We start from the raw sequence: 12,447 nt of genomic DNA on the forward strand, positions 1-12,447 counted from the left end.
GGACATTAGGTGTTTTGTCCAAGGTCATACAGCTAGTAAGTAGCAGAGTGAGACTTCAAATCAGGTAATAGCCAAGTTGGCTCTTTCCACTACTCTCTGCTGATACCGTGGTATGCACAATGACTGAGGGCTTGCATTTGGGTTTTCAGATTTTTTTTTTTTCTCTAACTTATTTTGTTAACTGAGTGACTTTTACTTGTTGATTTTTCCTTATGACATCTTTATCCAACCTTTATGGCCATGTTTGTTTGTTTTTTATAAATTGAGGTAAAATATAAAATTTACCATTCAGCTATTTTTAAAACTTTTTAATTTAATTTCTTTATTTAAATTCAATTAGCCAACATATAGTACATCATTAGTTTTTGGTGTAGTGTTCGATGACTCATTAGTTGTGTATGACACCTAGTGCTCATCACATTCGGCTACTTTTAAGTATATAGATAGTTTAGTAACATCAAGTGCATTCATGTTGTTGTACAACCATCCACCACTATTCACCTCCAGAACTTTTCCATCATCCCTGAAAAAATACGGGATGCTTCATGAGTTTGTGTGTCATCATTGCACAGGGGACATGCTAATCTTCTCTGCATTGTTCCAATTTTAGTACACATGCTGGCCAAGCGAGCACAGGGAGTTTTAAGTCATTGGTTTTCTCTTTGCTCCTTTCCTCCTTTTCTTTCTTCCCTTCTGTGACCTGCTGCCTGCTGCTTCCTAATGAACTGGAGTGTCCTAGTGATAGATGTGCCTGTTCAAAGTCAGGAGCATGAGCAAAGAGAAATAAACATAAAAGAGCCTGGCCTGGGTCCTATCTTCATCCTCTGCCCCAACCAATCCTCAGGGGTTTGAGCAAGGAAACAGGAAATTCACAAATAGCCTAATTTAAAACTCAATCATTTTGAAGTTTCTTAGCCCTTCAAACAGTAAGTTAGCAACTCTGACCTGCTCCACCCTGCATGACTCACTGTCCAGTTTCAAGTACTACCTGTTCCTCAGTTTCATCCTCATCTCAAGTCCAGGCCCTTTCTCCCTTTTCTCCTTTCCTTCTTCCTACTCTCTCTCTTCTGGAGGTCTTCCTTGTGTGCAGGAAAGCATGGCAGGGAGAAGGGTCCATGGTTTAAGGGGAGGAAACAAGTTTTGTGCAATTTTGTTTTCCGTGAAAGGCTTTTTCCATGAGAACATCAGCATTTGAGAGTTTCCTGTGTTCACTGTCCTCTCACTCCCTCGTGACCATTCCCTAAATCTCTACAAACATGAGAGCTGCTCCACTTCTCCAAAAAATGCTTTATCCCCACATATACTATTCATGGGAAGAGGCTCTGAGTTTAGTCTGTTCCTACCATTTGATTATTTGTTTATTGCGCTGATTCAACACATAAGCAAGCATTTGGGCTTCTAATTTATACTCTATGCAATTTTGAAAGCCTAATGATTGGGGTGGAGAACTGGAAGCTATTGCTCTGTGGATTCCATTACCATGCTTGTGTGAGCCTGAACCTACTGCCTTCCCTTCTCTTTCACCCCACAGGGGGGATCTGGGAGAGACCCTGGGGTGCAGGCCAAGAAGCTCTGCCTCCACCCAGGATGCCTTCCAGGACCCAGTGGGAGCATCCTGCGGCTGTGCTGAGCCCATCAGGAGAATAGCAGTGGTGTAGATCCACAGGCCTAGTCCCTGAGAAACCAAAAATCTTACAGGCAGGAGCAATCAATATGCAAAGCTATACCTGCTATCAGTAAAAAGGTGAGCTCCTTTCAAAAATGAGTTTGCAAGAGTGATAGTAATGATTAGTGGAAAGTGGGGCATCAAGAAGGTCTTCCTGGCTCGGATGGGACAGTCGCCAGGGATGGCGGAGCGTGAGGATGGAGCAGGTGTCCGGGCTGCTCTCCTGGACACTGAGCAGAGTCCTGTGGCTCTCCAGCCTCTTTGAGCAGGGAGCTGCCCGGCAGCCCCGGATCATGGAAGAAAAAGCGCTAGAGGTTTATGATTTGATTCAAACTATCCGGGACCCAGAGAAGCCCAATACTTTAGAAGAACTGGAAGTGGTAACAGAAAGTAGTGTGGAGGTTCAGGAGATAAACGAAGAAGACTATTTGGTTATTATCAGGTTCACACCAACAGTACCTCACTGCTCTTTGGCAACCCTTATTGGGCTGTGCTTAAGAGTAAAACTTCAGCGGTGTTTACCGTTTAAACATAAGTTGGAAATCTACATTTCTGAAGGAACCCACTCAACAGAGGAAGACATCAACAAGCAGATAAATGACAAAGAGCGAGTGGCAGCTGCGATGGAAAACTCCAACTTACGGGAAATTGTGGAACAGTGTGTCCTTGAGCCTGACTAATAGCTGTTTTAAGAGCCACTTAACTTTAATTGTTTGATATTTTTGTTTAAATTCTTTGTAAAAATGTAAAAGACATGTTTAATACATAGGTGATTTGTACCTCAAGGCGTTTTTTTTAACAGATGATTTGCAAGCAAGATTTAATTATAAGTAGTACCTAGTTTGTTCAGTGTATAACATTCTCAGGATTTGTAACACTTAAGTGATTGGACAGAAAAATATTTTCTAGTGATTATGTGTCAGATGAGTTGCTATTTTTCTGATGCCTCTTCTGATAACTACTTTTCATGTCAAATATTTACTGTGCCCAAGTGTATTCAATTTACATCATTACTCTGTAGAATAAATAAAACAGAGATGATTCTTGTAAAAAAAAAAAAAAAAAAAAAGAAGGTCTTCCTTAGCAGAAAAAGTCTGCTAAGGTAGTTTCAGTCGAAATAATTATTCTTGTTAAATTTTATGGGGTGTTCTCATATTAACAGCAATACATATTCTTGGGAGGAAACTCCAGAAAATCATATATATATTCAATCATTCTAATCCCACAATACAGAGATAACTGTTGTAAATATTTCTTTAAAAATTATTCTATTTAGGGCGCCTGGGTGGCTCAGTTGGTTAAGCGACTGCCTTCGGCTCAGGTCATGATCCTGGAGTCCCCGGATCGAGTCCCGCATCGGGCTCCCTGCTTGGCAGGGAGTCTGCTTCTCCCTCTGACCCTCCTCCCTCTCATGCTCTCTGTCTGTCATTCTCTCTGTCTCAAATAAATAAATAAAATCTTTTAAAATAATAATAAAAAATATAAATAAATAAATAAATAAATAATAAAAAAATAAAAATTATTCTATTTAATTTTACTTGGATTTAGCAGGAAAAAAGGTGAAGTGAAACTAAAGGAGCTGAATTTTATGTACATATTTCTTCAAAACAAGCTATTAGTTACTAAGGAACTCTTCAAATAAATTACTAAAACATGAGGCTTATGCTTCTTAATGGCCACAAGTTTGTTTACAAATATTCAAGTTTAGATGACTATCTGGTCAAAATCCAAGGTCACCTTTGCTATGCTAAAAACAACAAAATCATATATGTATATATATATTTTTTTTTTTTGATAGGGAAACCAAAAGAGAAAATGAGAACACAACTTTATATCTAAGTTTACTCCCTGGATGATTCTTCAAAAGAATTATTGGGAAAAATCTGATCTGTAAAGAATCATGTGCTATAAAAATAGCAATCCAGTTTCAAGAGTAAAAGAACCACACTTGACACCGGGAAATGTTTATACCCTCTACTCATTACAAATTCAAACGCATTTAATTCTGAGAGTCCATCACTTTGTTTTACACCAACTGTTCAAAATCCAACTTGCTCCATATTTAGACCATGACTTTCCTGTAGAGTGTTTTATTCTATTTCCCAGATGATCTAGTGGCCATTCTTTCTCTTGTTGAAAAGAAAAGATAGACTTACACTACTGTGTCATTGATAGCAAGCTATAGTGACACTTTTAGATCCTAATCACAAGATCTGTGTAGTGTTACCCACTTTCTTCCTGAAGACTGTTTCCATGGAGCCTTCTGATTTCCTGTTCTAATTTGGACTCATCACTGTCTAAGCATGTGAAGCAACTGTCATCGTCATAGGATATCCTGCTAGCTTGGTGTCTTGGATTCCGCATTTTCCTCTTTCTGGGGTTCTGTTTCTGCTTTGCTCTAGTACAGCTGTAACTCTCCTAGAAAAAGTATTTAAAAGACAGTCTTTTTAGTCTTTCCCTGCATCTGAAAATATTTTTATGCTTAGTCTAGCTGGGATATATTTTGATATTCAAATCATTTCCCTCAGAATGTGAAACTCCCCACTCCACTGTCTTTCAACTGAAATCCAGCGTTGCTGATGGGAGTCTGATCCAGTTTGACTTGAGTCCCTTCACAGGCAAGCTTGTATTTGCTCTGAGAACTTTAAGGATATTCTTTTTATCCTTTCAGGGCAGAGATTTCACCAGTATGTATCTAGATGGACCCTTTCAATCCGGAAATCCAAATCATTTCTCTATTTTGAATAAAGTTATGTCCTCTGTCTGTGGTCTTTCCATCCTGAGACTCCTGCTGGAGCACCCAGAGGGTAAACTGCTTGGATCTCTTCTCAGCCTCCTTTTCCTCTTTCTCATCTCTTTTTACATCACGTATCTAAGTTTTGGAAGATTTTTTTTTCAACTTATTTTCCAGATTACTAATTCAGTCCTTGGCTGCTTCTATTTTTTAGACTTCTGTGAAATTTCAAAGTTAATTTTGGTAATCATAATTTCAAGATTTCACTGAGGAATTCTGGTTTTCTGATGATTCCTTTCAATGGCAACAGGTTTTCAATGTACGGATATAAAGTCCTCTTCAATCTCTCCACAGCTTTGGTTGTTGTTGTTTTGTTTAAGATTTTATTTTTAAGTATTCTCTACACCCAACGTGGGGCTTGAACTGACAACCCTGAGATCAAGAATCCCATATTCTACTGACTGAGCCAGCCAGGCACCCCTCTCAATGGGTAATGAGACCTTAAAAGTTCCTCTCCTCCCAGCCTTATCTCCATTTACCCTAGGGATAGGCTGTTCTGTTTGTTCAACTCCTTTGTGCTGATGGTTTTCTTTAATTCCCTGATTGTCTTTGTCCTTAGATCAGAACCAGTTTCCACTGGGCTTCCCCTGAGCTGCATTTTGAGCAGTATTTGGAGAGGTGAGGACTAGAGATTGGCAAAGTCTGAGTGAGGCATCCCAGGTTGACTGTTTTGTGCTTATTGTGGGGGCAGAAGTAAGCAAATCACAGTCAAGGCAAAGAATTTTATAGGACTAGGAAAAAAGTATTGTGCTGGGGGTAAAAGAGAGAGAGATAAAATTGGAAGGCTTAGGGTGAGTTTAAAATGGTGACTGACAAAAGATTTTTAATGGGGGGGGGGTGGATATGCCAGTATGATAGTAAATGGGAACACTTCCAATTTACTGATCACCAAAGACCCTACCACTACCACCACCTGCTGCTGTCCTCACAGAGAGACATGTAAGCTGATTTCCATTTTTCTACTTGCCTCCCCAAGAAACAGAAATATCTACTCCTGCCTCTCCATGAGGTCTTATAGAACCAAGAAGCCACGAAGCAATCTGAAAGAGGAGAGGCCCTGTTGTTCAGGGTCCAAGGGTACAGCACAGTCCTGGCAGGCTACTCAGGCGCTGGCTCAGCTCCCACTTTGGGCAGCCTGCCTTATTGCTCAACACCACCATGATAAGGCCATGTCCCTTCCTAGTTGGCCTTCCAGGTCGATTTAACATGTAACATCTCTGCTACTTAACCAACTCTGATTAGTACAGCAATTTTGATGGGCTTTGCATGCTATCAGAACTTTTTCTTTTAAAGCTACTACTTATGAAAAATTTCAAACATATTCAAAAGTAAAGAGAACAGTATAATGGGTCCTCATGTGCCTGTCACCCAGTGTCTTAGTCCACCTGGGCTGCTATAACAGGATACCACAGACTGGGTGGCCCATAAACAACAGAAATTTGTTTTCTCATACCTCTGGAGGCCAAGCTCAGGGTGCAACCATGGTCAGATTCTGGCAAAAGCCCTCTTCCTGGTGCACAGCCAGCCATCTTCTCCCCATGTCCTCACCCAGGGGAAGGTAAGGGGTGAAGGAACTCTCTCGGGTCTCTTTCATGTGATAGCATGAATCCCACTCAGGAAGAATCCACACTCACAACATAATCACTTCCCCAGGCTCAGTCTCCTAAAACCATCACAGTGGGGGGTCAGGATTTCAACATACCAGTTTGAGGTAGACACATTCCAGCTTCAACAACTACATCAGTGTTTTGACAATTTAAAAACCTACTTTTAAGGAGCACTCATTTATCAAAATGAGACTCTCCTTTTTAATGGACATGTGGCTAAGCCCTGCCTCAGGAAATTCTGTGATCAAGCCCCCCAAAAAACATAGTTTTAAAAAGTTTCACAAGTAATTCTGATGCCCACAGAAAATTGAGAGCCACTGCTGTAACAAAATGGAAAAAAAAAATGATTCTAGCACATACATACCATTCAAAAGTGTTTAATAGCAGAATACCCAGAAGACATAAAGGAAAAATGGTTATATCAGTCTATATGAAAAATGGAAATGGCAGTATAGCAAAAGATCACAAAAGAAAAGGAAAACAAATAATGAGAGAATATTTTCAACGTATATCCTTAATTCATGGCAAGTTTTTATAAATTAGCAATATTTATTCAAAATAGCAATATTTGTAAAATCCCACAGACAAAAGCTATGAACAGATATAGCCTGTTTAGATTTAGAAGAAAATCTGAAAATTGCCAAAAAGCTATGTACAGATGCTAAGTCTCTTTATAGGTCAGTAAATTGCAAGTTACAATGATAAAGAAACCATATCTAACCGTATTAGCCAAAACTGAAATGATTTCTAATCTCCCATGCTGGTAAGATTTGGAAAGAAGGCCACTCCCATTCAGTAACAGAACTGTAAATTTTTAGATAGCAATTAGGCACCATGTATAAAAATTGTAAGCCATACACTCTTGGACCCAAAATCCTACTTCAGGGCATCTAGCCAGGTGAAAAGTCTAAATTTTTTAAGGTATGTAATAGTAATTATATATATTTCATATTAATATAATATCATAATTCATAATGTCAGCAACTAACATTCACTGAGCGCTTACTGTGTGCCAAGAGCTGTCCTAAATGTGCTACAAAGGACATCTGAATTAATCCTTATGACAATTTTAGGAGGCAGTTACCAAAGATTTGTTTTGAAATGTGATAGTCAATGTTGGAGTTGGAACTTGAAACTGTCAATATGACTGCAGAGTTCACGCTCTTAGTCACTGCAATGTGCTGCCAAACTAAAGACAAATAACCAAAAAAGAAAACTAACCCAAATGTCCTTGATAGAGGAATAGTCTTTACAATGACATCAACTACAAGAAACACAAAATGCCCAGGTCCACTTTGGTTTCACAATTACAATCCACCTTGGGAAAGGGAAGTTGGAATACATATGTTTTCCATAGAAACAGAAAGAGGAAGTCATGATGAGGAAGAGACAAGTATAAAAGTCTTTGCTGGATGGATGGCTTGGGAAGAGATTTCTCTCCTAAGCAACCTCAAGTTTTTTCTGTAAATTCCTGGTGAGAAGAGTTCTAACCAAGCCACGGACAAGATAAGGTTCCCCAAGTTTCTAATCAGAAGCAGCTTTCTGGCCTCACCCCAACTGGCCCTCCCAAGGAAAAGCATTGATGTTGTGAGTAACTTTTTTTTTTTTAAGATTTTATTTATTTATTTGACACAGAGAGAGACACAGTGAGAGAGGGACCACAAGCAGGGGGAGTGGGAGAGGGAGAAGCAGGCTCCCCACTGAGCAGGGAGCCCAGACGCAGGGCTCCATCCCAGGACCCTGGGATCATAACCTGAGCTAAAGACACTCAACGACCGAGCCACCCAGGCACCCCATGAGCAACTTTTAATTGGCAGAGGAGTGGTACTTATGAGGATTCTAAGGGCGCTGGAAACATGGCCTCAACTTTCCTGAGAATCATCACTTGTTTTTCTCCTCAGAATTTGGAGAGGATGTCATGAATACTGTGTTCTCACCAAGCCTATGGCTGACTCTGCCCTGAAATCTTACTTATTAACTCTTGGTGGAAAGGAGAGAAGCTTCTTATCAATGACATGGTCATTTACCACCACGTTCTGGGCTTCAGGGTAGACTCTCCAAAGCCATTTCCCTCTAGGTTTTATGTGTGAAGTGTGAGAAAAGATTTCACAGATAAACCACATGCTAGAGCTGTAGTTCTGGGAGCATATACTAGAATAAGCTTCTCAATTTGCTTTAAAATAGATTTAAATCGATAGTCAGTATGAACAAGTCAGAAGGACCAGTATAGACAGTGTGTATAAAGACTATTAATCTAACTGTGTGTGCCTGAAATTAATACAAAATAAACAAGGAGCAAGTATTACCCCAATAATCTGTTTAAGAAACTGTGACAACCACAGTCTCAAAATTATTTTTTCTTATCATCAACTGTTATTAATAGCTACTTAACCTAATCTTGTTCTCCTTTCAGACTCATGGGAGTAAACACACTTCTAACTTGTGCAAACCCCTGCCTTACAGTAAAATCTTTGAAGCATATTTACTGCTCAAGCACAAAAATGTGGTATTTCCAGATGATTGTTCATGCCAAGTCCTTATAGAAAGCTCCTATTAAACTATTTTCTTGTAGAAAAAGTTTGATTACCAGCTTTTACCAAGAAGACAAAGTTGCTCCCTTGACATGCCCAAGAACCCTGAGCACCCTGAACAATCATACATCTTCCCAGCTTTTGACCAAAACGGAATGAGAAAAGACTGATTTGAAGCATCAGATAGATGGGAACTGCTCAGATTCTGGGCAGATCATTATTTGGATTCAGATCCAAACTGCTATTTATGAGCAAGATACTTCACTTCTCTGTGCCTCTCCTGTACTGTCTGTAAAATGCAAGCAAGAACTGTTCTTCCTTCACAGGTTTGGTTTAAAAATCAAATGAGACACTGCATGTAAAACATACAGCAATAGGTCTACACAGAGGAAATAGTAAACACGATCTATGTGTGTTTTGTGTGTCATGAAAAAAACGTCTTTATGGAAACTCCTTGACAGTTGGAAGAGTGGTTAAGTCTTTAGCTCTGGCATCTAACACACTTGGGTTTAAATACAGTTCTGATACTCATTAGCCATGTGACCTTTGATTTTTTTCTTGACCTTTAGGAGCTCTTTTTTTAATCTATAAAAATAGAACTATAGTACCCCACTTCTTAGGGTTGTTGGGAGGATTAAATGAGATAATGCATGGCCTCTCCAGTGCCTGGCACATTAGTAAGTGTTCAATAAATGTTAGTGGCATATTTTTTTACTTTCATTTTGTACTTTTTATTTCAATTTCTGCTTAAATCAAGTACAGTTGACCCTTGAACAACACAGGGTTGAACTATGCAGGCCCACTTACAGATTTTTTTTCAATAAATACAGTATAGTACTCAATGTATTTTCTCTTCCTTATGATTTTTTGAGAGGAAGAGAGAGAGAGGTGGGGGGAGCAGCAAAGGGAGAGGGAGAGAAAGAATCTTAAACAGGCTCCACGCCCAGCAAGGAGCCCGACACAGGGCTTGATCTCACAAGCCTGAGATCATGATCTGAGGTGAAATCAAGAGTCAGATGCTTAACCGATTGAGCCACCCAGGTGCCCCCTTATGATTTTCTTAATAACATTTTCTTTTCTCTAGCTTACTTTATTGTAAGAATACAATATATAATACATAAAACATACAAAATATGTGCTAAGTAACTTTTTATGTTATCAGTAAGGCTTCCAGTCAACAGTAGGCTATTAGTATTAAGTTTTGGGGGAGTCCGAAGTTAAACAGGAATTTTCAACTATGTGGAAGTCAGCTCCCCTAACCCCTATATTATCCAAGGGTCAACTATACTTAGTAATTAGAACACAATTGATTTCCCTGTTTAAAAAATGCAGTAAACTTGCAAATCTTGTCAGTCCATTTTTGGGTGGAAATCCTGGCTTATGAGTCAGAATATAAAGACTCTGTCAAGTGCTAGCCAAGTGATCTCAAGAAATATCAGAAGCTTGGGTTTCTTAAACTGTAAAATCAAATAAAAATGTCTTCTCTTATACAGTAGTAATATTTTCATGGGGGTAATGGATGAAACATGCTTTGTAAACTCTAAAATACAAAAATGTAAGACTTCATCATTTTCCTAGGATAAGTGAAGACTTAATAAATATAAATAGAGCATAATATAGACTTATAAAGTGATTTCTCCATTGGCTGAATTTTTTAATCCTAAATAAGTTTAAAATGGTTAATAATCTCTTGGGTTGAAGCTGGTTAGGAGGACAGAATTCCATCTACAACCATCAGTGAAGTAGTGTATGTGCTTTAGGAAAATGATGCCAAGAGAATGGAGAAATAGATCAGCCTTCAGCATAAGGAGAAAGGTGCTAATCTTTACTTCTAAGTGCCAAACCAGGTTGTTTGGCCATGGATTAAGCTTTGGCACTTGGTAGATAATATTTGCTTCTTGCTAATTTTTATTCTGTATCTCAATAAACTCTTTTATGCAGACAAATAGCTAAATATCTGAAAGTCTCTCAGTCTCTATGTAAATAAGTCTATAAACATAATAGAATGTGGTAAGCAAGTGTTCACACTTCTACTAAAAATGAATAGCAATTAAGTCAAGCAAAAAAGAAAAATACATCATTATTTCCATTCCTCAAAACTGCAATTGGTATCTTTGTTGTTTTGTTGTTGTTTCTTTTTTTTAAAAGAACATACTTTTTCAATCAAAGTCATACTACGCATCTTTTCTGACCACAATGCTATGAAACTAGAAATCAGCCACAAGAAAAAATCTGGAAAGACCACAAATACATGGAAGCTAAATAACATGCTATTAAACAATGAATGGGTCAACCAAGAAATCAAAGAATAAAAAATTACATGTAAACAATACCAATGAAAACACAATTGTCCACAATCTTTGGGATGCAGCAAAAGTGGTTCTAAGAGGGAGGTTTAAGCAATACATGCCTACCTCAAGAAGCAAGAAAAATCTCAAATAAACAACCTAATCTCATATACAAAGGATCTAGAAAGAGAACAAACAAAACCCAAAACCAGCAGAAGGAAGGAAATAATAAAGATTAGAGCAGATATAAATGATAGAGAAACTAAAAAAATAGTAGAACAGATTGATGAAACCAGGAGCTGGTGAAAAAAAAACGCAACAAAAGTGATAAAACTCCAGGCAGGCTTATCAAGAGAAAAAAAGAAATGACTCGAACAAATAAAATCACAAATGAGAGAGGAGAAATAACAACCAATACCACAGAAATACAAAGAATTATAAGAGAATGTTATGAAAAACTATATGCCAACAAATTGGACAACCTAGAAGAAATGGATAAATTCCTAGAAACATATAAACTACCAAAACTGAAGCAGGAAGAAACAGAAAATTATAACAGATTGATTACTAGCAAAGAAATTGAATCAGTAACACAAAACTCCCAACAAACAAAAGTCCACAACCAGACAGCTTCCCAGGCAAATTCTACCCAATATTTAAAGAAGAGTTGTCATCTAGTCTTCTCAAACTATTCCAAAAAATAGAAGAAGGAAAACTTCTGAAGTCATCCTATAAGGACAACATCACCCTGATACCAAAACCAGATAAAGACACCACTAAAAAACAGAACTATAGGCTGAGATCTCTGATGAACATAAATGAAAAAATCCTCAACAAAATACTAGTAAACCAAATCCAACAATACATTAACAAAATCATTCACCACGATTAAGTGGGATTTATTCCCGGATGCAAGGGTGGTTCAATATTCGCAAATCAATCAATGTTATATGTCACGTCAGTAAGTGAAAGGATAAAAACCATATGCTTATTTAAATAGATGCAAAAATTCACAGGGCATAAGACTGATGAATCACAGACCTGTACCTCTGAAACAAATAATATATTATATGTTAAAAAGAAAAAAAAAGAAGAAGATAGTAGGAAGGGAAAAATGAAGGGGAGGATTTAAAGGGGGAGATGAACCATGAGAGACTATGGACTCTGAGAAACAAACTGAGGGTTCTAGATGGGAGAGGGGGGAGAATAGGTTAGCCTGGTGATGGGTATTAAAGAGGGCACATACTGAATGGACCACGGGATGTTACATGAAAACAATGAATCATGGAACACTACATCAAAATAAATAAATAAATAAGGGAAAAAAGAAAAAAATAAATAAATAGATGCAGAAAAAGCATTTGGCAAAGTACACCAACCATTCATGATAAAAACCCTCTGCATAGGAGGTCTAGAGGGAACATACTCAATGTAATCAAGGCCTTATGTAAAAAACTCACAGCAAACCTCATCCTCAGTGTGGAAAAACTGAGAGCTTTTCCCCTAAGGTCAGGAACAAGACAAGGATGTCCACTCCCACCACCCTTATTCAACATAGTAC

The 12,447-nt window shown here is 38.2% G+C and overlaps 1 protein-coding gene and 1 non-coding gene across 2 annotated transcripts; one reads left to right on the top strand and one right to left on the bottom strand.

Moving 5' to 3' along the window:
* Window positions 1-527: 527 nt before the first annotated feature.
* LOC118021475 lies at window positions 528-634 on the bottom strand. Its single transcript, XR_004682197.1, has one exon. It is a non-coding gene; the product is annotated as a U6 spliceosomal RNA (small nuclear RNA).
* A 1,229-nt stretch (window positions 635-1,863) lies between these two features.
* On the top strand, window positions 1,864-2,553 carry LOC118020636 (cytosolic iron-sulfur assembly component 2A-like). The gene has a single exon (XM_035020374.1). It carries the CDS (start codon window positions 1,864-1,866, stop codon window positions 2,344-2,346), a length of 483 nt encoding a protein of 160 aa, XP_034876265.1. The 3' UTR covers window positions 2,347-2,553.
* Window positions 2,554-12,447: the final 9,894 nt, after the last annotated feature.

The sequence above is a fragment of the Mirounga leonina genome, unplaced genomic scaffold (assembly GCF_011800145.1).
Source record: "Mirounga leonina isolate KUSES-001 unplaced genomic scaffold, KU_Mleo_1.0 Mir_174, whole genome shotgun sequence".
Lineage (NCBI taxonomy): Eukaryota > Metazoa > Chordata > Mammalia > Carnivora > Phocidae > Mirounga > Mirounga leonina.